Raw genomic sequence first — 25,575 nt, 5'->3', positions numbered from 1 at the left:
CTAGGCCATAGTGTCATTGATTGAGGTATTTGTGGTCTGAACATGTCATTTGTCTCTGCCACTTCTTATCCTGCAGGATCCATCACTTGTTATCCATTTTCTATACATATACCATTTTCAGGAAATCTGATTTGTGCCTTGCGGAATCAGCAAGAGCCAAGTTTGGCAGCTTTCACTTTCTAACCTCGGACTGTACAACATCCCATCCACCCCAGAGGCACCAAGTGATTATGGGCTCCAAGATACCCTCCGCCCTTTCATTTTATTGTAAGACCATCGATTCCCCCCATAAAACATTTTTTTAAACAACTCACTTAGACAACCCATTGAAGGTTAATAAAATGATTTTTTGAATGTCTGATAACATCCAACAAAAAAAAAATGAAAATACAAACATGTTATTTTTAAATTATCATTTGAAACTTTTTATTTGATTTCTTAACTCATAAAATCTGTCAAGTTTTTTCTCCTGAAAATGAATAAGAAAAGAACTTGAAATAACAACAGAAAATGCTGGAAAAACTCAGCAGGTCAGGCAACATCCGTGGAGAGAAATTTGAGTTGACGTTTCGGGTTTGACCCTTCTTCAAAACTGGAGAGAAAAGGAACTAGATCGAAGGCAGGGCTGTGATCGGACAAAAGAATAAAAGAACCAAAAGAAGTAAAAGAGATTAGAAGCTAGACGAGATGGTAATAGGCTGGGATCTTTTCTCTCCAGTTTTGAAGAAGGGTCAAACCCGAAACGTCAACTCAAATTTCTCTCCACGGATGTTGCCTGACCTGCTGAGTTTTTCCAGCATTTTCTGTTGTTATTTCGGATTTCCAACATCTGCAGTATTTTGCTATCGTACTAGTGTTTGGTTCACTGCCACACCTCTTCTAGGAATGCCTACCTTGAAGAAGTTCTGCTCTTCTCTGCGACGGGATCTCCGTTTGGCTCTTCAACCTTGTTCATCTTCATTACTTTCAGTTTCCCTTCTCGTGTTTGATCAGGTATCTGCCAAGACTCGGTAATCCCAGCCTATTACCATCTCGTCTAGCTTCTAATCTCTTTTACTTCTTTTGGTTCTTTTATTCTTTTGTCCGATCGCAGCCCTGCCTTCGATCTAGTTCCTTTTCTCTCCAGTTTTGAAGAAGGGTCAAACCCGAAACGTCAACTCAAATTTCTCTCCACGGATGTTGCCTGACCTGCTGAGTTTTTCCAGCATTTTCTGTTGTTATTTCGGATTTCCAACATCTGCAGTATTTTGCTATCGTACAAGAAAAGAACTTGTATTTATATAGTGCCTTCCATCACCTCAGGGCGTCCCAAAGCGATTTATAGCCAATTAAGTACTTTTGAACCGTAATCACTGTTGTAAAGTAGGAAACACAGCAGCCAATTTTCACACAACAAAGTCCCACAAACAGCAATGTGATAATGTCCAGATCATCTGTTTTTTAGTGATGTTGATTGAGGGATAATTAGCCAGGATGTTTGGGAAAAATCCCCTGCTCTTCTTTGAATAGTCAATGGAATCTTTTACGTCCACCTGAGAGGGTAGATGGGGCCTCGGTTTCACATCTCACCTGAAGGACGATTCTGGAGTGTCAGCCTAGATTATGTGCTCAAGTCTCTGGAGTGGGACTTGAACCCACAACCTTCTGACATTATGGCCACGATTTCACCTACCTGGGCGGCTGAAAGGCGGGATAGGTCGCCGGCAGGGGCAACCCCGCTGCTGCGTGAATCATGTTGTTAAATCGAATCTTGCCGTAATGGGCCTTGTTAGGCCCGCCCTGTGCGTTTCCCGGCCCTATTAAAGGTGCGGGTCTGGTGACATCACTGGATGGCGCGATTATTGCCGGTTTATTTAAAGGGGCCATGGCCCCAGTTACTGTCAGCCACAAATTGATAGCATTCAGTGCTGTCAGTGTTTGAGTCTCTGCGATATGAGCTTGCAGCACCTCGCTTCACAGATGAGTCCCTCCATCATCTTGTGGAGGGAGTGAGAGCACGTAGGGAGGTTCGCTTCCCCGTGGACAGCAGGAAGAGGCCTCCCCAGCAGACAAAGGCAGCGTGGCTGCAGATATCACAGGAGGTTATAGGGCTGTCGGTGGTGGTTCACATCTGGGTGCAGTGCCGCAAGAGCTTCAATGATCTAGTAAGATCAGGAAAAGTGAGTTTTAAGCCACAATTACCTTGATGCTGCTGTGCGTCTCATCACATTCGCACCACTCTACATTGCCACTCCTACTCCTGCAAAACACAACACAGCCCAACATCCCTGTACATTCATCCATTCCTCTAACTCTACATTATCAAGTCGCCATCTTACTATGCAGCCATCACACTGAGCCTCATCGTTATGCAATGACAGCAAATAAAAACACAAAAGGAGGCAACTTGGTATTGACAACCCACTCCATCAAATGGTCAGTGTAAAGCTCTATCCCATTCCATTCCTTACACTCATACCATCACTCTCACTGAATCATCTCTTTCCCTCCTTGCAGGAAAAGATAGCCCACAATGAGAGGGAGAGAACGAGAGGAGGGCCTCCACAAACCATGTCATATCTGACAAGTGCAGAGGAGGCAGTACTGGAGATTGCTGGAGTGGTGGACGTTCCGGAAGTGAGGGACGGAGAGAGGGGCTCAGTAGAAGAAACTGGTGACAGAATGAATTTCCATACACTTGCATGCCTTTCATCATTGCCTCATATGGGGTGTGATAGAGTCATAGAGTTATACAGCACAGAAAGAGGCCCTTCGGCCCATCGTGTCTGCGCCGGCCATCAAGCCCTGTCTAATCTAGTCCCATTTTCCAGCATTTGGTCCATAGCCTTGTATGCTATGGCATTTCAAGTGCTTATCCAAATGCTTCTTGAATGTTGTGAGGGTTCCTGCCTCTACCACTCTTTCAGGCAGTGAGTTCCAGATTCCAACCACCCTCTGGGTGAAAAAGGTTTTCCTCAAATCCCCTCTAAACCTCCTGCCCCTTACTTTGAATCTATGCCCCCTTGTTATTGACCCCTCTACTAAGGGGAAAAGTTCCTTTCTATCCACCCTATCTATGCCCCTCATAATTTTGTACACCTCAATCAGGTCCCCCCTCAGCCTTCTCTGCTCCAAGGAAAACAACCCCAGCCTGTCCAGTCTTTCTTCATAGCTGAAGCGCTCCAGCCCAGGTAACATCCTGGTAAATCTCCTCTGCACCCTCTCCAAAGCAATCACATCCTTCCTATAGTGTGGCGACCAGAACTGCACACAGTACTCCAGCTGTGGCCTTACCAGCGTTTTGTACAGCTCCGTCATAACCTCCCTGCTCTTATATTCTATGCCTCGGCTAATGAAGGCAAAAATCCCATATGCCTTTTTAACCACCTTATCCACCTGTTCTGCTGCCTTCAGGGATCTATGTACATGCACACCAAGGTCCCTCTGATCCTCTGTCTTTCCTAGGGTCTTACCATTCATTGTGTATTCCCTTGCCTTGTTAGTCCGTCCAAAATGCATCACCTCACACTTTTCAGGGTTAAATTCCATTTGCCACTGTTCCGCCCATCTGACCAACCCATCTACATCGTCCTGTAGCCAGAGGCTTCCCACCTCGCTACTTACCACCCCACCAATTTTCGTGTCATCTGCGAACTTACTGATCATACCTTTTACATTCACATCCAAATCATTAATGTAGACCACAAACAGCAAGGGACCCAGCACCGATCCCTGCAGTACCCCACTGGACACAGGCTTCCAGTCACAAAAACAACCTTCCACCATCACCCTCTGCCTTCTGCCACTCAGCCAGATGTCAAGACAAGATGAATGCTCATCATGTGGATAATGGTATGTGTCTGCAGTAGACATCCTGTATATCTAACAGTGTCAGCTGTGACACAATTGGTAGCACATTCGCATCTGAGTCAGAAGGTTGTGGGTTCATAGTCCCACTCCAGAGACATGAGCACATGAAGCTCAGCTGACACTCCAGTGCAGTACTGAGGGAGTGCTGCACCGTCGGAAGTGCCGTCTTTTGGATGAGACGTTAAACCGAGGCACCGTCTGCTCTCTCAGGTGGATGTAAGAGATCCCATGGCACTATTTCGAAGAAGAGTAGGAGACTTATCCCCGGTGTCCTGGCCAATGCTACTCCCTGAACCAACATAACCAAAACAGATTATCTGGTCATTATTACATTGCTGTTTGATGGGAGCTTGCTGTGCACAAATTGGCTGCCGTGTTTCCCACATTACAACAGTGACTCCACTTCAAAAGTACTTCATTGGTTGTAAAGCACTTTGAGAAGTCCAGTGGTCGTGAAAGGCGCTATATAAATACAAGTCTTTCTTCTATCTAACTGATGTCTTCTCTCTCCCACAGGTCCATCAAGAGACCCAGCCCCCTCCCCCCCCCCCCCCCAATGTCCAGGAGCAACAACAAGAAGACTACTCAGAGGAGCCTCCTGCCTCTGAGGATGCTGCATCACCTCAGACAACGCAACCCAGCACCAGCACAGAGTCACACACTTCGGTGGGTATGTCGCGAGATACAGCAGTGTTGTCACCTGGTGTCTCACAGATCACAATTGAGCAGCAGCAGATGGTGGAGACATTGACAGCAGTGGAGACTCCTCGTCGGAGGGCACAGGATTCTCCTAGCTCTGCTCAGCTGCATGCAGACGCCAAGCCTAGGGGGCCATCGAGGAAGAGGACAATCCTGGGGCTGCAGGAACAAGTGCATGAGGCTCTGACTGGTTTTGCGACCGTGGTGACTGCAAGTGTGCAGAGAATGGAGGAGTCCATCTCCAGCATGAGTAACACCGTGGCGCACTCACTGGCAACTATAGCTTCCTCCATGGATAGGATGGCCACCTGCATGGAGGAGACACGGTGCCAGTTGCATGAGAACATGGTTTCTCTTCAAAATAGATGCTCATCTATGCAAGAGAGATGGGCATCAATGGAGGAGAGATGGGCATTTATGGAAGCGAAATGGGCATCTATGGAGGAGAGATGGGCATTTATGGAGGAGAGATGGGCATTTATGGAGGAGAGATGGGCATTTATGGAGGAGAGAAATCAGAGGCTCATAGACATCCTTTGTAGGAGGGATGTCAGCATAGAAGTGGGTCCTCATGGCCCCACTGAAGTGCAGCAAGGTGCTCTCCAGCTACCTGCTAGCAGGGAAGTGTGGATGGCCCATGAGAGGGATGATGGTGGGATGGGACATGGAAGTGGGGGCTCCGCTCCAAGCGCTCTGACTTCCACCCCCTTGTCAGAGCCCCAGATACCTCCCCAGACAGTGATGGCCGAGTCTGTGCATGCACAGTTGCAGGAGGAGCAGACTTTGGTGGAGCCATCAGTGGCTCCAAAACCCAGAGGACAACCGCCAAAGGTGTCTAAGCAGGTGCAGCACGGCGATGAGGAGGTTGCCTCTACCTCTGCTCACGCCTCAGGGGTAGCACGACATAGAAGCACCCAGAAAAGAAAGATCCCATGCAAATAGTCACAAGGGTAGTCACTCGGGTGTGTCTCTCTTTATCAATGTCATGTTAGTATTCTATGAAGTGCTGTTAATAAATCATGTAATTGTGACAATTGGAGGTCGTTGGCAAATTTGTGTGATGAAATGGAAGTGACAGAGTGAAGGGCCAGGGCTCATTTCACACCCAGCAATGGTGGTGAGAGTCAAAACAAGGGATGAATTATTGTGTGAGTGCAGCATGGTGTTGGTTGATGCAAACCTGCGTATGCAGATAGCAGACACATGTATGAGCTGCATCGTTATTAAAATCTGCCATTGATAAGGGTATCGCTGGCGTGACAGGCAGCAACATGATCGCGTACTGGTCGTAATGGGACTGCCGACCCATCCGGGTGTTCCGAATCCTCATCACCAACCTCATGGTGCTCCTCCTCGCCCTTCTTCACCTTGTACTCCAATGAGGCTGTGCGCTCAGCGCCGTCTTCCTCATCCAGTACTAATCCTCGCTGGTGTGCTATGTTTTGCAGGGTGCAGCACACCATGATTATTTGGGAGACCCTGGCTGGTGCATACTGAAGGGCTCCTCCAGATCTGTCGAGGCATTTGAAGCACATTTTGAGCAAGCCTATTGTCTGCTCAATGACATTTTTCGTGGAGATGTGGCTTTGATTATAATGTCCCTCAGGGTCGTTGGTTGGCCTCCTCAAAGGTATCATGAGCCACATCTTCAGGGAATAGCCCTTGTCTCCAAGCAGCCAGCCAGCAAGACTGGCAGCATGAAGAGCTGAGGGACAGTGGAATGACACAGGATGTACAAGTCATGGCAGCTGCCACGGAACTTGGTGCACACATGGATGTGTGAAGGAATAAGCCTTATAACCTATTCAGAAAAATACACCATTGTATGAAAGAATTCTGGCCTTATTAAAACATGACAAACTGGGTCTGGAAATCTAGAAACCTAATGATGAAAAAGCTGTGATAGCATTCTGGCTATTGAGATAAGATAAGTTGTTGACACTGAATCAATAACCTTATTGAAACAGAAGGTTAAAGGCTCCTGACAGTCTGAACCTTTGGGAACAAGACAATAGTTCACCCTGTATAAGGTGTTCTAATTTACACCTCGTAAAGAAGCACATAAAAGTAACAAACATCTGCCTTCATAAAAATTATATCAAGTAAAGTGCACCTGCTGTTACACCGTGTTTTATGATAAATTTAGAACACCTAGTGGAGAGACATGGTTCTGTAGTGCTACCAGCTGAGATGACTGTAAGAATTGCAGGGGTCAGCAGAAAAATGACCAGAGATAATTAGCTTACATCAGCAGAAAACTTTAAAGGAAATACCACTGGAAAAGGGTATAAATATTGAACTATCAAATGGGATAGTAGACTCACTTAAAGGGGCAAAGCGATTCTCGGCTTCAGAGCCAGCTCTGTAAGTCTCCAACTCTTTGTACCTCGGGGATCAAAGGTACTGTATTTGATTTTGGTGGATATCCTGAATAAAACTAAGAACTATAAAACTGTAGCAAAGTTAATATTTGAGAGTAGGTTCTCTGATATTAGAATTGTAAGCTTTCTTTTTATGGAACTGTTAATGTTGCGATTGACTCACCAACTGTAAATTATATGTTGGTTCTTTAATAAATCTATATATTTTTAGAATTGTCTCACATAATACTTCTGTATCAAACTCGCGAACTCAATCTCTGTACACTCTTTGGTGAGGAGTTGCAGAATTCTGGGGGAGTTTTCCGGACCCTCATAACATTACAGTCTAGCTAAACTTATTAAAAGTGCTATCTGGAGGACGGTAACATTTTCAGGTTGTTCCTTTCCTTCAGGGAGAGATAGTCCAGACCTTTAGACCCAATTAAGCGTCTTTAGGATTTGGCTACCTCAAACATTAGTTGAAAGTGAACATCTGAGGAATACGCCTGATCCGGGGTAGCCCTAAAGGGGCTAGGACTAGTAATCCCTTCAGATGATAATCTTCCTATGGTTGCAGACCAACTGAACGTTGAGGGAGTGGAAGCCCTTGCAGTTAACAAATGCTACTGGGTTGTGATGGGGTGCCCTGATGGCCACATGTGTGCAGTCGATGATTCCCTGCACCCGTGGGAAGCCAGCTAGGGCAGCAAAGCCGAGTCCACGCTCATTGACACTCTTCATCAATGGCAAAATGTATATAATTTGCCGTCTTATTAAAGAGGGCATCGGTCACCTGTGTGAAGCATCTGTGTGCGGCCGACTGCGAGATGCTGCAAATTCTGCTGCAGATGCCTGGAAGGAGCCTGAGGCAAAGAAGTTGAGGGCAAGGATGACTTTGACAGCCACTGGTAAGGAATGTCCACCCCTTCCTCTGGGCTGCAGATCTTGCTCCAGCAAAGCGTAAATGTCGGCGATGATCTGGCACGATAGCCTGAGCCTCCTTTGGCACTGCTACTCCATCATGTTGAGGAAGCTCATCCTCTGCCTATATATCCTGTTTTGGGGGTATGACCTCCAGCGCGGTGCAGCCCTGTGCTGATGCCCTATACCCTGTGCTGCATCAGGTGGTTGAGGAGAAGGTTGGCGCTTTTGTTGCTGCTGCTGGCATGGCTGGTTCTGCTGCTGCTGCGAGTGATCGTCATCAGATTCTGAGGACCAAGGTGAGAGAGTATAACTGGTGCCCATTCTGATGTTTCAGATGCCAGGTGAAGTTGAGATGACAGAAGCAATCTATCAAGGGTGAGATATGATGTTGCAATGAGGTGACAGTGAATAGAGAGTTTGCTGCAAACACTTCCTGTGATAAAAATGATAACTTCCGGGAAGTTATGTCATCACTTCCTATGAACTGTGTACATACCTCACTTCCTGTCATATGTCACTTCCTGTTGGACTGGTATAAATACTGGACTGTTCAGTATTGTAAGAGGCTTCTACCAGAGGCATGGTAAAGACCTCTCTTGTGTATATAGTGTGTTTATAAGTTACTTAAAGCTTACTTTAAAGTTACTTGATGGTAAGTCTCCTTTTTCTTACATCAATTTAAGTAACTTAGTATTTACACTGACAAATACTAGACCTTCAGACAAACTCGGAAGTTAAGGATCCAGGGAACCACCCATCATGGAGAAAATCCTTAGACCTATTCGTCTGGACTTGGACCCGAATACACCAGCAGCTGGCAGGGTATGGAAGCATTGGTATCGTACTTTTGAGAATTTTCTGGATGAATGTAAAGCGGATGCTCCTGCTAAATTGAAGATACTTGTCAATTATGTGACCCCAAAAGTGTTCGAATATGTTGATGAATGGGATAATTACGAAGAGGTGATTCGGGCACTTAAGAAACTGTATGCGAAGACCCCAAATGAGGTCTATGCTAGACATCTACTGGCCACAGCCCGACAAGGGCCAGGGGAATCAATTGACGAATTCCTGCAAGAACTTCGCAGGCTCAGCGTAGATTGTAACTTTCAGGCAGCCTCAGCTGAGCTGTACCGCCAAGAAATGATTCGTGATGCTTTCATCTGCGGGATTGCCTCTCCATTTATACGCCAGCGTCTACTAGAAAGTAAAACACTTGAGCTACAAAAAGCTTTTGACCTAGCTTGTTCACTGGATTTGGCAAAGAGAAATGCAGACCTCTATCAGCTGCCCAGATCTCGATCTGCTGCTGTAGCTGCAACCAGACAATTCAAGCGGTCTCAGGTGAACCCTATCATGGGGGAATCTAATTCTGATAATTCTGATGAAGAAGAGGAGGACGACCCCACTTTAGCAGCCTCTTGGCAATCTAGGAAGGAATGCTTCTTTTGTGGAGATGCTTTTCACCCTAGGAAAACCTGCCCTGCTCGCAATGCAATCTGCAGTTATTGCGGGAAAAAAGGACACTTTGCTAAAGTTTGCCTATCAAGGGCCTCTACAAGGGCCAATCCAGCTAAGGCCTACCGAACTGCCCCAATTAGGGCCTATCAAGATGCTCCAGCTAGGACCTATCAAGCTTCCTCTCGAGCTCTCTCCCGAAGAAGCACACCGAGAGTTTTAGCCACTCTCTGTGCAACGACACCAATTACAGCTGCTTGCCCACAGAACCTGTCTCATGCAGCCACAAAAATTTCAATTAAAGGGCATACCTTAGATGCCTTAATTGACTCAGGAAGTACTGATAGTTTCATTAAGGAACAGATTGTTGCGAAATTGAAACTACATGTCTTCCCATCGGACCAGGCAATTGCGATGGCTCAGTCATCACTTAATACCAGAATCTCCGGCTTTTGTGTTGTTGATATGACACTTCATGGTCGTATGTATCCCTCCACCCGACTTTCGGTGCTCAAAGACTTATGTAGTGATCTCCTCTTAGGGCTGGACTTCCAAAAACAGCATAAGAAACTCACCATTGAGTTTGGTGGATCCAAACCCGGTCTTACTATTTCTAATATACCATCTAAATTACCATTTTGTGCATTATCAGCAGCTTCACTTGATGAACCCTCATTATTTGCCAGTATTCCGCCTCAATGCCAACCGATAATAACGAAATCGCGGCGCTTTAATCAGGAAGACCAATCTTTTATTGCGGCTGAAATCTCTCGACTTCTAGCAGAGGATATCATTGAACCATGTTCGTCGCCCTGGCGGGCTCAAGTCGTCATTGTCAAGAACCCTCTAAAACCTCACAAACAGCGACTATGCATCGATTATTCGCAAACCATCAATCAATATACCGACTTGGACGCCTACCCATTGCCACGCATTGATGATATGGTTAATAAACTGGCCGAATACAAAGTGTTCTCAACTTACGATTTAAAAAGTGCCTATCATCAGTTACCCTTGAAGGTCTCAGATAAGCAGTACACAGCCTTTGAGGCTAATGGACGGCTGTACCAATTTCGTCGCCTCCCATTCGGGGTTACTAATGGAGTGGCTGTCTTTCAACGGGCAATGGATGGCCTGGTTAAGCAGGAAAACCTAAGGGACACTTTTCCCTATCTTGATAACATTACCATTGCAGGTCACGATCAACAGGAACACGACTCCAACCTCCAAAAATTTCGGGATGCCCTCCATCGCCGTAATTTGACCCTGAATGAATCCAAATCTGTTGAGTCGCAACCGACCATCAACATCCTTGGCTACTGTGTAGGCAATGGTATCATTAAGCCAGACCCAGAAAGACTTCGCCAGCTCCAAGAGCTCCCATCACCTAAGAATCCGGCTTCTTTACGTCGGGCTCTCGGTCTGTTTGCATACTACGCTAAATGGATTCCTCATTTTTCGGACAAAATCCAACCCTTGCTGTATGCTAGATCATTTCCACTGGGAACAGCGGCTGTTGCAGCCTTTAACCTTCTCAAAAAACAGTTGGAGAAAGTGGCTCTTCACTCCATTGATGAGAATCTCCCTTTCGTGGTTGAATGTGATGCCTCGGAGGTGGCGATCTCGGCTACTCTGAATCAGGAAGGTCGTCCTGTAGCATTTATGTCCAGGACCTTACAAGGTGCCGAGCTACATTATCCTCCGGTTGAGAAAGAAGCCACAGCCATCATAGAGGCAGTACGGAAGTGGAACCATTTTCTAGCTCGCCAGCACTTTACATTGATCACGGACCAACGACCAGTCGCCTTCATGCTCGATAATCGAAAACGAACCAAAATTAAGAATAATAAAATACAACTTTGGAGGATGGAACTGGCCTCTTTTGGTTATACCATTCTCTATCGGCCTGGCAAGGAGAATGTGGCCCCGGACACCCTCACACGGGCATTCTGCTCCACTATGTCATCCTCCACTCTCATGGATGTCCACAATGGTTTGTGTCATCCTGGCGTTACGCGCATGCTACATTTCGTACGATCACGGAATCTCCCTTTTTCCACTGGAGATGTAAAGAAAATATGCTCAGAATGCCGGCTTTGTGCGGAATTAAAACCTCAGTTCTTCCGCCCCTCAGATGGTATACTCATACATGCAACCCAACCGATGCAACGACTTAGCATCGATTTTAAGGGCCCAGTGCCCTCTTCAACTCGGAACACATATTTGCTCACCATGATCGACGAATATTCACGTTTTCCGTTTGCCTTCCCCTGCTCCAATATGCTGGCGTCCACAGTAACCTGCTGCCTTGAGGAGGTATTTTCTCTCTGTGGCATGCCGGCTTATATTCACTCAGATCGGGGTCCATCCTTTATGTCGAGGGAACTCAAGGACTACCTCTCAGAACGGGGAATTGCTACAAGCAAAACAACACCATACCATCCCATCGGAAATGGGCAGGTAGAGAGGTATAATGGTATCATCTGGAATTCCGTACGTCTCGCTTTAAGATCTCGGGGCCTACCAGACCAGCAATGGGAAACAGTGCTTCCGGATGCATTGCACTCTATACGGTCCCTGCTTTCTACAGCCACAAATACTACACCTCATGAGCGGTTCTTTGGATTCCAGCGTCGCTCATCTCATGGGACATCACTCCCGTCATGGCTAACTACTCCTGGACCTGTATTACTCCGAAGATACGTTCGGACGTCTAAAAATGACCCTCTTGTAGACGAGGTCGAACTAACCGATGCCAACCCCACCTATGCAAACATACGATATTCCGACGGCCGAGAATCTACCGTATCATTACGGGATCTGGCTCCCTGCCCACCAGGACCTAGTGGGACATCGGGTGATGGCATTTCACCAGGAAACTCTTGGGACCTATCGGGTACCCCTCTCCAGGATCCTGATCGGACACCAACTAGCTTGGTGCCGGTAGAACCCCGTGCTCAAGGTTGCGACCCTCCCAGTACCGCGCATGAAAGTACTGATCCGCCACAGACCAGCTCTGCACCTCCCTCTGAACAGAGGCAGTCCGACTTCGAAGCCATGATCTCCCCGACCCTTCACAGGGCAATCCAGGCCACACAGACTCTGACCAATGGCCAACCGCATGTAAGCGGACCAGCGACCCTCTACGACGGGAATCCAAACGGGTGCGACTCTTCCTTGTTCGGCGGCTGCGGACCAAAAGGTAGACCACAGCCTCCTAATCCTGCAGGAGGGAAGAATGTGATAAAAATGATAACTTCCGGGAAGTTATGTCATCACTTCCTGTGAACTATGAACTATGAACTGTGTACATACCTCACTTCCTGTCATATGTCACTTCCTGTTGGACTGGTATAAATACTGGACTGTTCAGTATTGTAAGAGGCTTCTACCAGAGGCATGGTAAAGACCTCTCTTGTGTATATAGTGTGTTTATAAGTTACTTAAAGCTTACTTTAAAGTTACTTGATGGTAAGTCTCCTTTTTCTTACATCACTTCCCAACTGCATAAAGCTGAAAAATCTCTTCCAAATACTGAAGGCTGAAGCTTCTGAGATTGGAAAGTGACCAGCTGTAAAAACCACTTTTGCAGCTGTCACCTATTGAAAGAAATGGAGAGTTGTTCAGAACCTGACACACTTACCTGGCGTGATCCCCAAGTGACGGGAACCTTGTGGAAAACATGGCAAAATGCTTTGTAACTGGTAAAATGGGGATTTAGTTACTTTACACACCCTCCTAACAACCACAATTGAATGAGCCACCACTTAGTGCCGTGCCTGTCGGCACTTGGGAAACTCACAAGGAGGTGAGTTCAGAGCGGGATACTGCCCCGCGGTCAATCTTTTTGATTTTGACAGCAGACCTGCCTCCAAACCCGCCCTCTGAGCACCAGCAAAATTCAGCCCTATGACACTGAATGGGGCAGAAATGGGTAGTCACTAGGGCCTAGAATTTTGATGGTGCCGCGCCGGTTTTTCAGGCGTTAAACAGGTGCCTGAGCTTCCATTATGGTGGTTATATTTCTATAGGCAAAGAATAGGCTTCAAATAACTACATATGGGTATGATCTTGTGGCCATTACAGAAACATGGCTGCAGGGTGACCATGACTGGGAATTAAACATACCAGGTTATTTAACAATCAGGAAGGACAGGCAGGAAGGAAGGGGAGGTGGGGTGGCTATGTTAATAAAGGAAGGAATCACTATAATGCAGAGAAATGATATTGGGTCAAAGGAGCAGGATAGTGAAACAGTTTGGGTGGAGATAAGGAATAATAAGGGGAAAAAACACTAGTGGGCGTAGTCTATAGGCCTCCAAACAGTTGCAACTCTGTTGGACAGAGTGTTAATCAGGAAATAGTTGAGGCTTGTAATAAGGGAACAGCTATAATTATGGGGGATTTTAACTATCATTAACTGGACAAATCAAAGTGGGCAGGGCAGCCTTGAGGATGAGTTCATTGAGTGTATTAGGGATGGGTTTCTTGAGCAGTATGTAACTAAACCGACCAGGGGGCAAGCAACCTTAGATTTGGTCCTGTGTAATGAGACAGGATTAATTAAAAATGTCCTAGTAAAGGATCCCCTTGGAATGAGTGACCATAACATGGTTGCATTCCATATTCAATTAGAGGGTGAGAAGATTGGATTTCAAACAAGCGTGCTGAGCTTGAATAAAGGAGACTATGAAGGTATGAGAGCGGAATTGATTAGAGTGGACTGGGAAAATAGATTAAAGGGTAAGACGGTACATGATCAGTGGTGTACATTTAAGGAGTTATTTTACAACTTCCAAAAAATATATATTCCACTGAGGAAAAAAGGGTGTAAAAGAAAAGATAGCCACCCGTGGCTAAGTAAAGTAATTAAGGATAGTATCCAACTAAAAACAAGGGCATATAAGGTAGCCAAATCTAGTGGGAGGATAGAAGATTGGGAAGTCTTTAAAAGACAGCAAAAAATAACTAAAAGATTGAATAAGAAAGGGAGGATAGATTATGAAAGTAAATTAGCAAAAAATATAAAAACAGATAGCAAAAGTTTCTATAGTTATATAAAAAGAAAAAGGGTGGCTAAAGTAAATGTTGGTCCCTTAGAGGATGAGACCGGGAAATTAATGGTGGGAAACATGGAGATGGCAAAAACGCTGAACAAATATTTTGTATCAGTCTTTATGGTAAAGGATACTAAGAATATCCCAACACTGGACAAACAGGGGGCTCTGGGGGGGGGGAGGAGCTAAATACAATTAAAATCACTAAGGAAGTGGTACTTGGTAAAATAATGGGATTTAAGCCGGATAAATCCCCTGGACCTGATGGCTTACACTCTAGGGTCTTGAGGGAAGTGGCAGTAGGGATTGTGGATGCATTGGTAATAATTTTCCAAAACTCCCTGGACTCAGCAAATGTCCTGGCAGATTGGAAAACTGCTAATGTAACACCCTTATTTAAAAAGGGTAGTAGGCAGAAGGCTGGAAACTATAGACCTGTTAGCCTAACATCTGTGGTTGGTAAAATTTTAGAGTCCATTATTCAGGAGACAGTAACGGGACATTTGGATAAACATAATTTAATAGGACAAACTCAGCATGGTTTCATGAAGGGGAAGTCATGTTTGACAAATTTGCTTGAGTTCTTTGAGGAAGTAACATACAGGGCAGATAAAGGGGAACCAATGGACGTAGTGTATTTAGACTTCCAAAAGGCATTTGACAAGATGCCACACAAAAGATTATTGCTCAAGATAAAAAATCACGGGATTGGGGGTAATATTCTGGTGTGGGTGGAGGATTGGCTCTCTAACAGAAAGCAGAGAGTTGGGATAAATGGTTCATTCTCAGACTGGCAATCAGTAACTAGTGGTGTTCCGCAGGGGTCAGTGCTGGGTCCCCAACTCTTTACAATCTATATTAACGATTTGGAGGAGGGGACCGAGTGTAACATATCAAAGTTTGCAGATGGTACAAAGATGGGAGGGAAAGTAGTGAGTGAGGAGGACGTAAAAAACCTGCAAAGGGACATAGACAGTCTAAGTAAGTGGGCAGAGATTTGGCAGATGGAATACAATACTGGAAAGTGTGAGGTTATGCACTTTGGCAGGAAAAATCATAGAGCAAGTTATTATCTTAATGGCAAGAAACTGGAAAGTACTGTAGTACAAAGGGATCTGGGGGTCCTGGTGCACGAAACTCAAAAAGTTAGTATGCAGGTGCAGCAAGTGATCAAGAAGGCCAATGGAATGTTGGCTTTTATTGCTAGGGGGATAGAATATAAAAACAGGGAGGTATTGCTGCAGTTGTACAAGGTATTGGTGAGACCGCACCTGGAATACTGCATACAGTTTTGGTGTCCATACTTAAGAAAAGACATACTTGCGCTCGAGTCAGTACAAAGAAGGTTCACTCGGTTAATTCCGGGGATGAGGGAGTGGACATATGATGAGAGGTTGAGTAGATTGGGACTCTACTCATTGGAGTTCAGAAGAATGAGAGGCGATCTTATTGAAACATATAAGATTGTGAAGGGGCTTGATCGGGTGGATGCGGTGAGGATGTTCCCAATGATGGGTGAAACTAGAACTAGGGGGCATAATCTTAGAATAAGGGGCTGCTCCTTCAAAACTGAGATGAGAAACTTCTTCACTCAGAGGGTGGTAGGTTTGTGGAATTTGCTGCCCCAGAAAGCTGTGGAAGCTACATCATTAAATACATTTAAAACAGAAATAGATAGTTTCCTAGAAGTAAAGGGAATTAAGGGTTACGGGGAGCGGGCAGGAAATTGGACATGAGTCTCGGTTCGGAATGGTCGTGGCCCTGTGGGTAGTGGAGCGGGCCCAGGGGCCGTGTAGCCTGGTCCTGCTCCTACTTCTTGTGTTCTAATTCTGTTAGATTTCAGGAGATGGTTTTATTCCTGTTCCTGGCTGGGGTGGAGATCGCCTTTACAGAAGGTAAGTACTGTAGAAAATATAGGGACAGAGTGATCTCCTGGACGAGTTTCGATCGCCTAGATGGGTCCGAGAGGAATTTCCCAGATTTTTTCTCCCAAATTGGCCATTGTTTTTTTTTATCTGGTTTTTCGTCTCTCCCGGGAGATCACATGGGTTCGGGTGGGATGGAGAGTGATAGTAGATTTGAGGTTAGGATCAGATCAGCCATGTCAGCCATGACCTTATTGAATGGTGGAGCAGGCTCGAGGGGCCGATTGGCCTACTCCTGCTCCTATTTCTTATGTTCCAGTTTCTGCATCTGGAGCAGGTGTTCGGCCCTTTGCATATGCAAATAAGGGGCCTAACACCTGTTTGAGGCCCTCTGTGCAAATTTGGGTTGTCCTGAATGCAGCTGGTGCCGGCCCACAGCAGGTTGCCTTCACATAGATACGTTTTTAAAAATGACTGAGCTGAATGTAGAGCCAGAAGGTGCAGGAGTGCTCCTCCCAGCTCCAAATTAAAACCATTTGCTTTCTCCCGGTCGACCCCACCCCGATGTACCAATTGCCATTAGCCCAATGTCCCAGTCGACCCCCCACATCCTGAGCAACCTCCTCCCGTTTGCCCCCTATTCCTATGTCCCATTCGACACCCGTCCCATCGCTCTCCCTAATCGAGGCAGGCAACCGTGTTACTATGGCCGCTTCTTGGGCATCCATCCATGAAATACGGCTTTGCCAGTTATTCAAAATCACTTGCTGTAACAAATCGCTTGTCCTATTTATGATTCTGTCATTCAAACGCTAGGTTTCAATATGAAAATGAAAATTCCAGACGAGATTCATCAATTCGTGTGGGATTTGAGGCAAGTTTTGTAATGTGGACTTGCATCCACTGGGAGCTGGTTTAAGATTGCACATCTAAAACATATGCAAAAAGAAACGAATTAAGCAGCCTGATAGCTCTGCTATAGAGATAGAGGTGTGCTTACAATCAGATGCTCATGAATTGTCATTCAGATTCAAGAAGGAATGGACCACAGTCTTTCCCTCTGGACATACCTACAGCTCCCATGTGCGGGAGGAATCCTAGACTGATATCGCCTGTCTGAAGGAGGGATGAATGCGATCACCTAAGCTGAAGGTGCAATGGCCCACACCAACCAACTATCCAATCTGAATGAGTAATATCCCCTCACCACGCTGCACTCGCGCAGAGAGCTGCAAACACAGCTGTCAGGAGTAGCATTCGCTTCACTGCATATTTACCACAACTTACTTCACCGGCTAATGAAGATGAAACAGGCTGTCAAAACAGCACATTTAATGCAGCACCAGAACTGATAGTGAGCAGAAATTAAGTACATATTATTTCTGTGGAAAAGTAGCAAAATGTGGATTTCTTCCCCCACTCACATCATCTCCACTTGGCAGGTTGCTGATCTCCATCTTGCGTGATGTGGTTTCCCAGACGGAGGGAAAATCAGAAAGCAGGTTATCTCAAACTACCTTCATGTACGCGGAGTAAGTTGTGGTAAATATGCAGTAAAGTGATCACTGCTTCTGTCAACTATATTTGCACCTTTCTCTGCGGGAGTGCAGCATGGTGAGGTGATACTTTTCATTCAAATAAGCGTCAGCCGAGACTGGGAACAGGTCTTTCATAAATGGTACACAGCACACTGATCGGCAACAGAGTAACATAAATGGGAAGAACAACTAATGACACCGTCTTAAATGTTGCTCTATATTTATTGAAAATATAGACAAATACAAGCTCATGTGTATAGGCAAACGTTGATAGCAAAAGAAGTGGGATCATGTTATGTTCAATAGTGCAAATCGGAGAAAATATATTTCTTATCAACGGAATTTAAAGGGACTTGTTATATCCTTGTTGGCCACGAAAGGTGTAAAGTTGGAGCCTAGTAATAATTTGTGAACATTATGAAATTGGTTGTAATTTGCTCAAATCAGGATTGCGCATAACAAGAATAAAAATGTTAAAATAGTGCACCGAAAATTTTCAGAAAAACACAATCAATTCATTTAAAAATAGCACACAAAATTGATAATCCATTTACAGCAATTGAGTAAACAAGTTTGTTAAAATCATGGACAGGGGAATTTCACTCAAACGTGTGAACCAATTTGTTAAAAGTAACTCAGGAATTTTTTGCCTACAGTGCTTTTGTAATATATAGCTGGGCAACTGGTTTAAGTTAATTTAATCATGGCAATATTCAGTTCACGTTGAGATTTTGCTTTATCGCAGTGCGATGAAGTTAAAAAGTGGACACATCCAGCATGGAGGAGTGCATCACGTGGCTATAAAATAACAAAACTCTGGTACTCTGTGTCTTTCTTTTCCAGCAGTCCATTATCAATAAATATATAGTTGAAAATCAGTTATGCTATTTAATAGAGACAGAAAGGTGTTCCGATGATCAATATGTTGTCATTAAATATTAATTGGAAAAATGCAAACAGTATCCTTTTTATTTGGTTGAGTAATTTAATCAGGTAATCATCAACAACAACAACTTGTATTTATATAGCGCCTTTAACATAGTAAAATGTCCCAAGACGCCTCATAGGAGTATTTTCAAACAAAATTTGACACCGAGCTACATAAGGAGAAATTAGGGCAGGTGACCAAAAGCTTGGTCAAAGAGGTAGGTTTTAAGGAGCGTCTTAAAGGAGGAAAGAGAGGTGGAGAGGTTTAGGAAGGGAATTTCAGAGCTTAGGGTCTAGGCAGCTGAAGGCATGACCACCAATGGTTGAGCGATTATAATCAGGGATGCTCAAGAGGCCAGAATTAGAAGAGCGCAGATATCTCGGGGGGGTGGGGGGGGGAGTTTGAGGGGCTGGAGGAGATTACAAAGATAGGGAGGGGGCGAGGCCATGGAGGGATTTGAAAACAAGGATGAGAATATTAAAATCAAGGCATTGCTTAACCGGGAGCCAATGTAGGTCAGCGAGCACTGGGGTAATGGGTGAATGGGACTTGGTGCGAGTTAGGACACGGACAGCAGAGTTTTGGATGACCTCAAGTTTAGATTAGGAAATAACCAGGAGTGTGTTGGAATAGTCAAGTCTAGAGGTAACAAAGGCATGAATGAGGGTTTCAGCAGCAGATGAGCTGAGGCAGGGGTGGAGATGGGCGATGTTGCGGAGGGGGAAATAGGCGGTCTTAGTTATGGCATGTATATGTGGTTGGAAGCTCATTTTAGGGTCAAATATGACACCAAGGTTGCAAATGGTCTGGTTCAGCCTCAGACAGATGCTAGAGAGAGGGATGGCATCAGTAGCTACGGAACGGAGTTTGTGGCGGGGACCAAAGACAATGGCTTCGATCTTCCCAATATTTTGTTGCGAAGAAATTTCTGCTCATCCAGTACTGGATGTTGGACAAGCAGTCTGACAATTTAGAGAAAGTGGAGGGGTCGAGACAAGTGATGGTGAGGTAGAGCTGGGTGTCGTCAGCGTACATGTGGAAACTGACGCTGTGTTTTCGGATGATGTTGCCAAGGGACAGCATGTAGATGAGAAATAGGAGGAGTTCAAGGGTAGATCCTTGGGGGACACCAGAGGTATTGGCCCAGAAACTCGGGTCGGGGGCTTCCCGCGGGTGCAAGCCCCCGACCTGCACTTACCTACTGCGCCAGCCGTTGAGCTGTGGGCCCCCGTGGAATTGCGATCCTGGGCCTCCTCCAACTGCTGGCGCGCAGTGCTTGCGTATCCCAGGGGCGTAGTTAGTTCGGTGCGTCCCCTGGGATCACGTGGGCCATGGAGAGCCAATGGTAGCAGGGAATGCTTCATTCATAAGTCCTGTCAAACCTATAAATACTATAAGCCCCAAAACATCACTAAATCTTCAAATAATTTTTTTTTTAAATCACATTTTTAAAATAAACTATAAAATACATGCAATAACTATTTTAAACAATAATTTAAATTTTTGAAAAAAGTAATTTTATTTTCTAACGGGGCTAAAAATAAACTTACCTTTCTTTAAAGTATTTAAAAATAATAAACCTGTGGAAAAAATGTTTTCATTTTAATTAATTCACCACTTACCTTGTAAAAAGCAGGCCTTGCGACTGCTTTTAACATGTCTAACTTTTGGAGACTTACCTTCCCGGGAAAACCTGCAAAAAAAACGTAAGTTCGGTGTGCATACGCTGCCTCTCCCGCACACGCGTTCCACCTCTTAACCCCTTCTTTCAGGGGAACGGAAGTGCCGGTTTCCCGCGCATGCGCAGTGCATGCACGATACCAGCACTTCCATTGGGCTTACAGGTGAGTACCCCGTGCGTACTCACCCATGGAGACCCGAATTTCTGGGCCAATAATGCAGGAGCGGGAAGAGAAGCCATTGCAGGTGATTCTCTACCTACGATTGGATAGATAAGAATGAAACCAGGTGAGTGCAGTCCCACCCAGCTGGACAATGGTGGAGAGGACTTGGAGGAGGATGGGCTCCTCCTAGCGAGGAGAAAGGGTTCACACGAAAGAGACTGGTCCCAAGGCTTCACAGATACTCGATTTTAACAGCTTAGGACAACAGTATTGTCCTTCTACTTGAATCAGAATAATGCTTGGGTCAGTTATGAATTCATCTGCACTGGATGGTAGTCATAAGTGATGTGCTTATTTTGAGGTTAGCAAGTCTTCTGTTATAAATGTTAAGCTTGTAAGAGATACATGTCAGTAATTTCCACTAAGGGGTTACTAGCCTTCATCTTTCACCTTCACTGTGATTAGCCAGTCAAGTTTTTTCTCATGTTATCACATGGGGACGCTACAAATAACTGTACAAATACAGCGATAAGCCATTGTTGTAACCAACAATGTTCAGGTAATTTTAACCTCCAAGAACAGGTGGGTTGGGTACGGGTGAGAAGTAAAAAAAATTTTAAATTTCAAACCCGACTCCAACCTGCCCACTTCTGGGTTTAACAGAGGCGAGACGGGGGAAGGTGACCAATCTCAGGAGCCGGATCGGTTGGTAAAATCTTTTACAGGTTTTTAAACACTTTTTACCTAGTTTGGCTGGGTTTCCAGGGTCTCGGGGAAAGCCGGTAGGTAAACGGAGGTAAGAAAGTAAAGTAAGTGCATTTACAGCACTGCTTGTGGGCCAGGAGGAGCAGGAGTGTTTCTTCCTAGCCCAACAAGCTTACCGGCCTCCCTCCCCATGATCTCTCCTTCCCTCCTGCCCGCCTCTCTGCATCCTGCTGTTAATTTCAGCAGGACATCTGGGAAATCCGTGCTTCCAGGTTTCCCATCCGGAACTCCTCCATTCGCTCCCTCCCCGTAAATATCGGGGTCCATGTTTCATTTGCTGTGTTGCCAGCCAGCAGCAATACGGTAAAGTGGATGAGGTGGCAATTGTGCCTGGGAAACTGCGTTAAACACCAAATAAAATGGTTGCCATGGCTTCTCCAGTGGCAGCATTATCCCCAACAGCAGCATAAGCAGACACCAGTTGGGATGGAGCGGTCACTTGCTCCGGGTGCGTGCTGGCAGCATTTTGAATGTACCAGTGAAGCATTTTTTACCTTACCCACTTATACAGCCCTTTCCCAGGCACTGGAAAAGTTATAACAGCTGGAAATTAAAGTCTCAAACCACATCTTGAAAAAATCATGTACATGGAGGTTTGTGTAGGAGTGGTTTTCATGTTGTCCCAGGCGCTGTTGACATTGCTCTGCAATGTAAATCGGGTGAGATAAATACAGCATCCATAATTATGCAGAACCATTTTCTTAAGCACATATAAGTGCTATAAATGATTTATTAACAGATAGCTATAAAGAAATTTTAGCAATAATTGATGGAGATTGAAGGGGTAACGTTGGGAAGTATTTATTGATGAAGTTCTGTAATGTTTTCGCCATACAAGGAAGAAAGTATGTCAAGGTATCTCGAAGATTGATTATCCAACTTTACATTTTTCACATAACATTGCTTGCATCAGTTCTAAAAACGGGTTCACCTACCTTCCTTTTCCAATTCCTCCTTCAATGACTTTCCTCCATAACCCCTTCCATGGCATTGCCTTTGCATGGTTCTATTACTACACTGCACCAATATAGTCAGCATGAAGGGATTATTACTAGTCCTAGCCCCTTTTGGGCTACCCCAGATCAGGCGCATTCCCCAGACGTTCACTTTCAACTAAAGTTTGAGGTAGCCGAATCCTAAAGACGCTTAATTGGGTCTAAAGGTCTGGACCATCTCTCCCTAAAGGAAAGGAACAACCTAAAGGTGTTACCGTCCTTCAGATAGCACTTTTAATAAGTTTTGTTAGACTGTAACGTTCCAGATATTATGAGGGTCTGGATAGCTCCCCCAGAATTCTGCAACTGCTCACCAAAGAGCGTACAGAGATTGAGTTCGCGAGTTTGATACAGAAGTATTATGTGAGACAATTCTAAAAATATATAGATTTATTAAAGAACTGACATGTAATTACAGTAGGTGTTTCAATCACAACATTAACAGTTCCAAATACAGAAAGCTTACAATTCTAGTATCAGAGATCCTTATTCTCAAATCTTAACTTCGTTACAGTTTTACAGTTCTTATTCTTATTCCAGGATATCCACCAAAATCAAATACAGTACCTTGATCCCTGAGGTACAAAGAGTTGTAAACTTACAGAGCCTGCCTCTGAAGCCAAGAATCGCTTTGCCCCTTTACAGCGAGTCTATCATCCCAGTTGAAAGTTCAATATTTATATTCTTTTTCAGTGGTATTCCCTTTGAAATTTTCTGCTGATGTAAGCTAATTATCTCTAGTCATTTTTCTGCTGACCCCTGCTATTCTTACAGTCAGATCAGCTGGTAGCATTAAGAATTATGTCTCTACCCCAGGTGGCCCAAGCTTATCATAAAAAACGGTGCAACAGCGGGTGCATCTATTTGATGTCATTTTTACCAAGGTCTTCTGTTTGTGTCTTTTTACGACGTGTAAATGAAAACACCTCAACCAGGGTGATCTATGCAATTCTTAAGTCACCTCAGCTGGTTGTAACACAGGCTCGTGTCTTCTGTGTTTCATTTGATGTCATTTTTATGAAGGCATATGTTTCTTAATTGTCTGTGTTTCTTTCCAAAGTGTAATTTAGGACACCTTAACCGGGTGTGCCATTGTCTTTTTTCCAAAGATTCAGACGTCAGGCGCCTCCAACCTCCTGTTTCAACAAGACTATTGATTCAGTGTCATCAACTTATCTTATCTCAATAGCCTGAATGCTGTTCACAGCTTCTCCATTGTTGAGGCTTCCAGATTTCCAGACCTAGTTTGTCATGTTTTAATAAAGTCAGAATTCTTTCATAGAATGGTGTATTTTTCTGAATAGGTATATTGCTTATTCCTTCACAAGCACACCACCTGCAATGCCTTTGCAGTGTAAACAGGTATTTCCACCTGGGCCTCATTAACATAATCCAGTCCCAACTCCCTCCTGAACCCGGTGGGAACGATGTGGAAGTTGGCAAGCAGGAGTGGAGCAAACGCGGCAGGAGGTCGCTGCCGGGGATCCAAAGGAACGTTCCCTGACAGTCAGGTAAGTGTGTCGGGAGTGGGGCCCAATCAAATCATGTCAGAGGAGGGGGAAAGCAGCAGAAGCCTGCTCCTCCTGGCCAGCAAGGAAACTTGAAAAAATTTAAATAACTTACCTTCTGTGCCCTCTTCTGGGCCTGTTCCTACATGGCGTCAAGTTTCCCTGGCGAGGACATCACCGGGCACAGAGAACGGAACGGCATGTTAAAATCTCATTTGAGTCTGAATTACATCATCAGACTCCAACTTTTGCATTTCAATGAGGCCCTCACCTGCCTTGGAAAAAGTGAGCATTTGGCACCAGATATTTAACCCCGACCCCCCAACCCCCGATCCATTCTTGTCAGGCACAGGAAGTTACAATTGGCCCTCTGCTTTCTAACCGCTGGCCTTACTGAGTGTGGCAAATTTATCTTTAGCTCTGTGCTGGCTGCATAAGACCACACATCATGAGCCAACAGCACTAGCACAGCTGTAGCATAGTATAATAGGGGCTTAAGAATTTAAAAAAACTGCAAGGATTTTGGACTCTGTCTTCTATTTTTTTTAATAGTTCATATGTCAGGCAAGTTTGATAATTGTACTGTTTTTATATCTTGTTATGTCCTTATCCTACGGCAAAGAAATCTGACCATGTAGTTTTAACCTGTGCACATTGATTTAGCACCATGTTATTTCCATCTTTGAGGCCATGGGAGAACATGGTAGTTACCCCACATGGTAGTTACCCCCCAGCACGGTGGCATAGTGGTAAGCACTGTTGCCTCACAGCGCCAGGGACCCGGGTTCAAATCCGGCCTCGGGTGACTGTCTGTGTGGAGTTTGCACATTGTCCCCGTGTTTGCGTGGGTTTCCTCCGGGTGCTCCGGTTTCCTCCCACAGTCCAAAGATGTGCGGGTTTAGGTTGATTGGCTATGATAAATTGACCCTTAGTGTTAGGGGGATTAAATCCGTGGGGTTACGGGGATAGGGTGGGATATGTGTTGGTGTAGGGGTTACGGGGATCGGGTGGGATATGTGTCGGTGCAGGCTCGATGGGCCGAAATGGCCTCTATCTGCACTGTGGGGTTTCTGTGATTCTGTGATTCTCCAGTCAGCAATATCATGATTATTAAACCTGTGAACCACTCCAGAGACTTGAGCACAAAATCCAAGCTGACATCCCAGTGCAGTACTGAGGGAGTGCTGCACCTTCAGAGGTGCTGTCTTTCGGATGAGACATTAAACCGAGGCCCTGCCTGCTCTCACAGGTGGACGTAAAAGATCCCATGGCACTATTTTGAAGAAGAGCAGGGGAGTTTTCCTAGCCAATATTTATCCCTCATCAACACCACTACAAAAACAAAAACAAAAACAGATTATCTGGTCATTATCACATTGCTGTTTGTGGGAGTTTGCTGTGCGCAAATTGGCTGCCACCTTTCCTATATTACAACAATGACTACACTTCAAAAGTACTTTATTGTCTGTAAAGCGCTTTGGGATGTCCTGAGGTCATGAAAGGTGCTTTATAAATGCAAGTCTTTCTTTCTTTACCTGGTACATAAAGAGAATAAAGAATCAGGTGTGAGTTCACAAGGGACCCTGTCTGCTTATGGCAATTGCAGTCTAGCTGTGAACATGAATAAAGGTATTGTGAAAAACAGTAACAGGCCTCTCCTCTTATGCTGCCACGGTCGCCTCTAGTCTGCCCCAAGGTTTCATCCTTAATGCCCTCCTACTCCTCATAGCCTCGTTGCCTGTTAGCAACATAAGCTTTCAGAGATGTCAGCTTTCATATGTTACG

General features: G+C 45.1%; 1 protein-coding gene across 3 annotated transcripts in view; it reads left to right on the top strand.

Annotated features, from left to right (window-relative positions):
* Window positions 1-23,570, top strand: part of LOC147106720 (uncharacterized) — a 58,186-nt gene extending 34,616 nt beyond the window's left edge. For 2 of the 3 annotated variants that reach the window (XM_086007778.1, XM_086007779.1), the window contains one exon: window positions 4,366-7,114. In XM_086007778.1, coding sequence (XP_085863904.1) covers window positions 4,522-5,490 — 969 coding nt within the window. In that variant the 5' untranslated portion in view covers window positions 4,366-4,521 and the 3' untranslated portion in view covers window positions 5,491-7,114. Of the gene's footprint in view, window positions 1-4,365; window positions 7,115-23,391 lie in introns of those variants that run through there. The other variant, XR_015080977.1, reaches the window with a different exon arrangement.
* Window positions 23,571-25,575: the final 2,005 nt, after the last annotated feature.

The sequence above is a fragment of the Somniosus microcephalus genome, chromosome 15 (assembly GCF_052327205.1).
Source record: "Somniosus microcephalus isolate GS21.2 chromosome 15, FLI_Smic_1.0, whole genome shotgun sequence".
NCBI lineage: Eukaryota > Metazoa > Chordata > Chondrichthyes > Squaliformes > Somniosidae > Somniosus > Somniosus microcephalus.
This window is presented reverse-complemented; position numbering and strand designations above follow the sequence as displayed.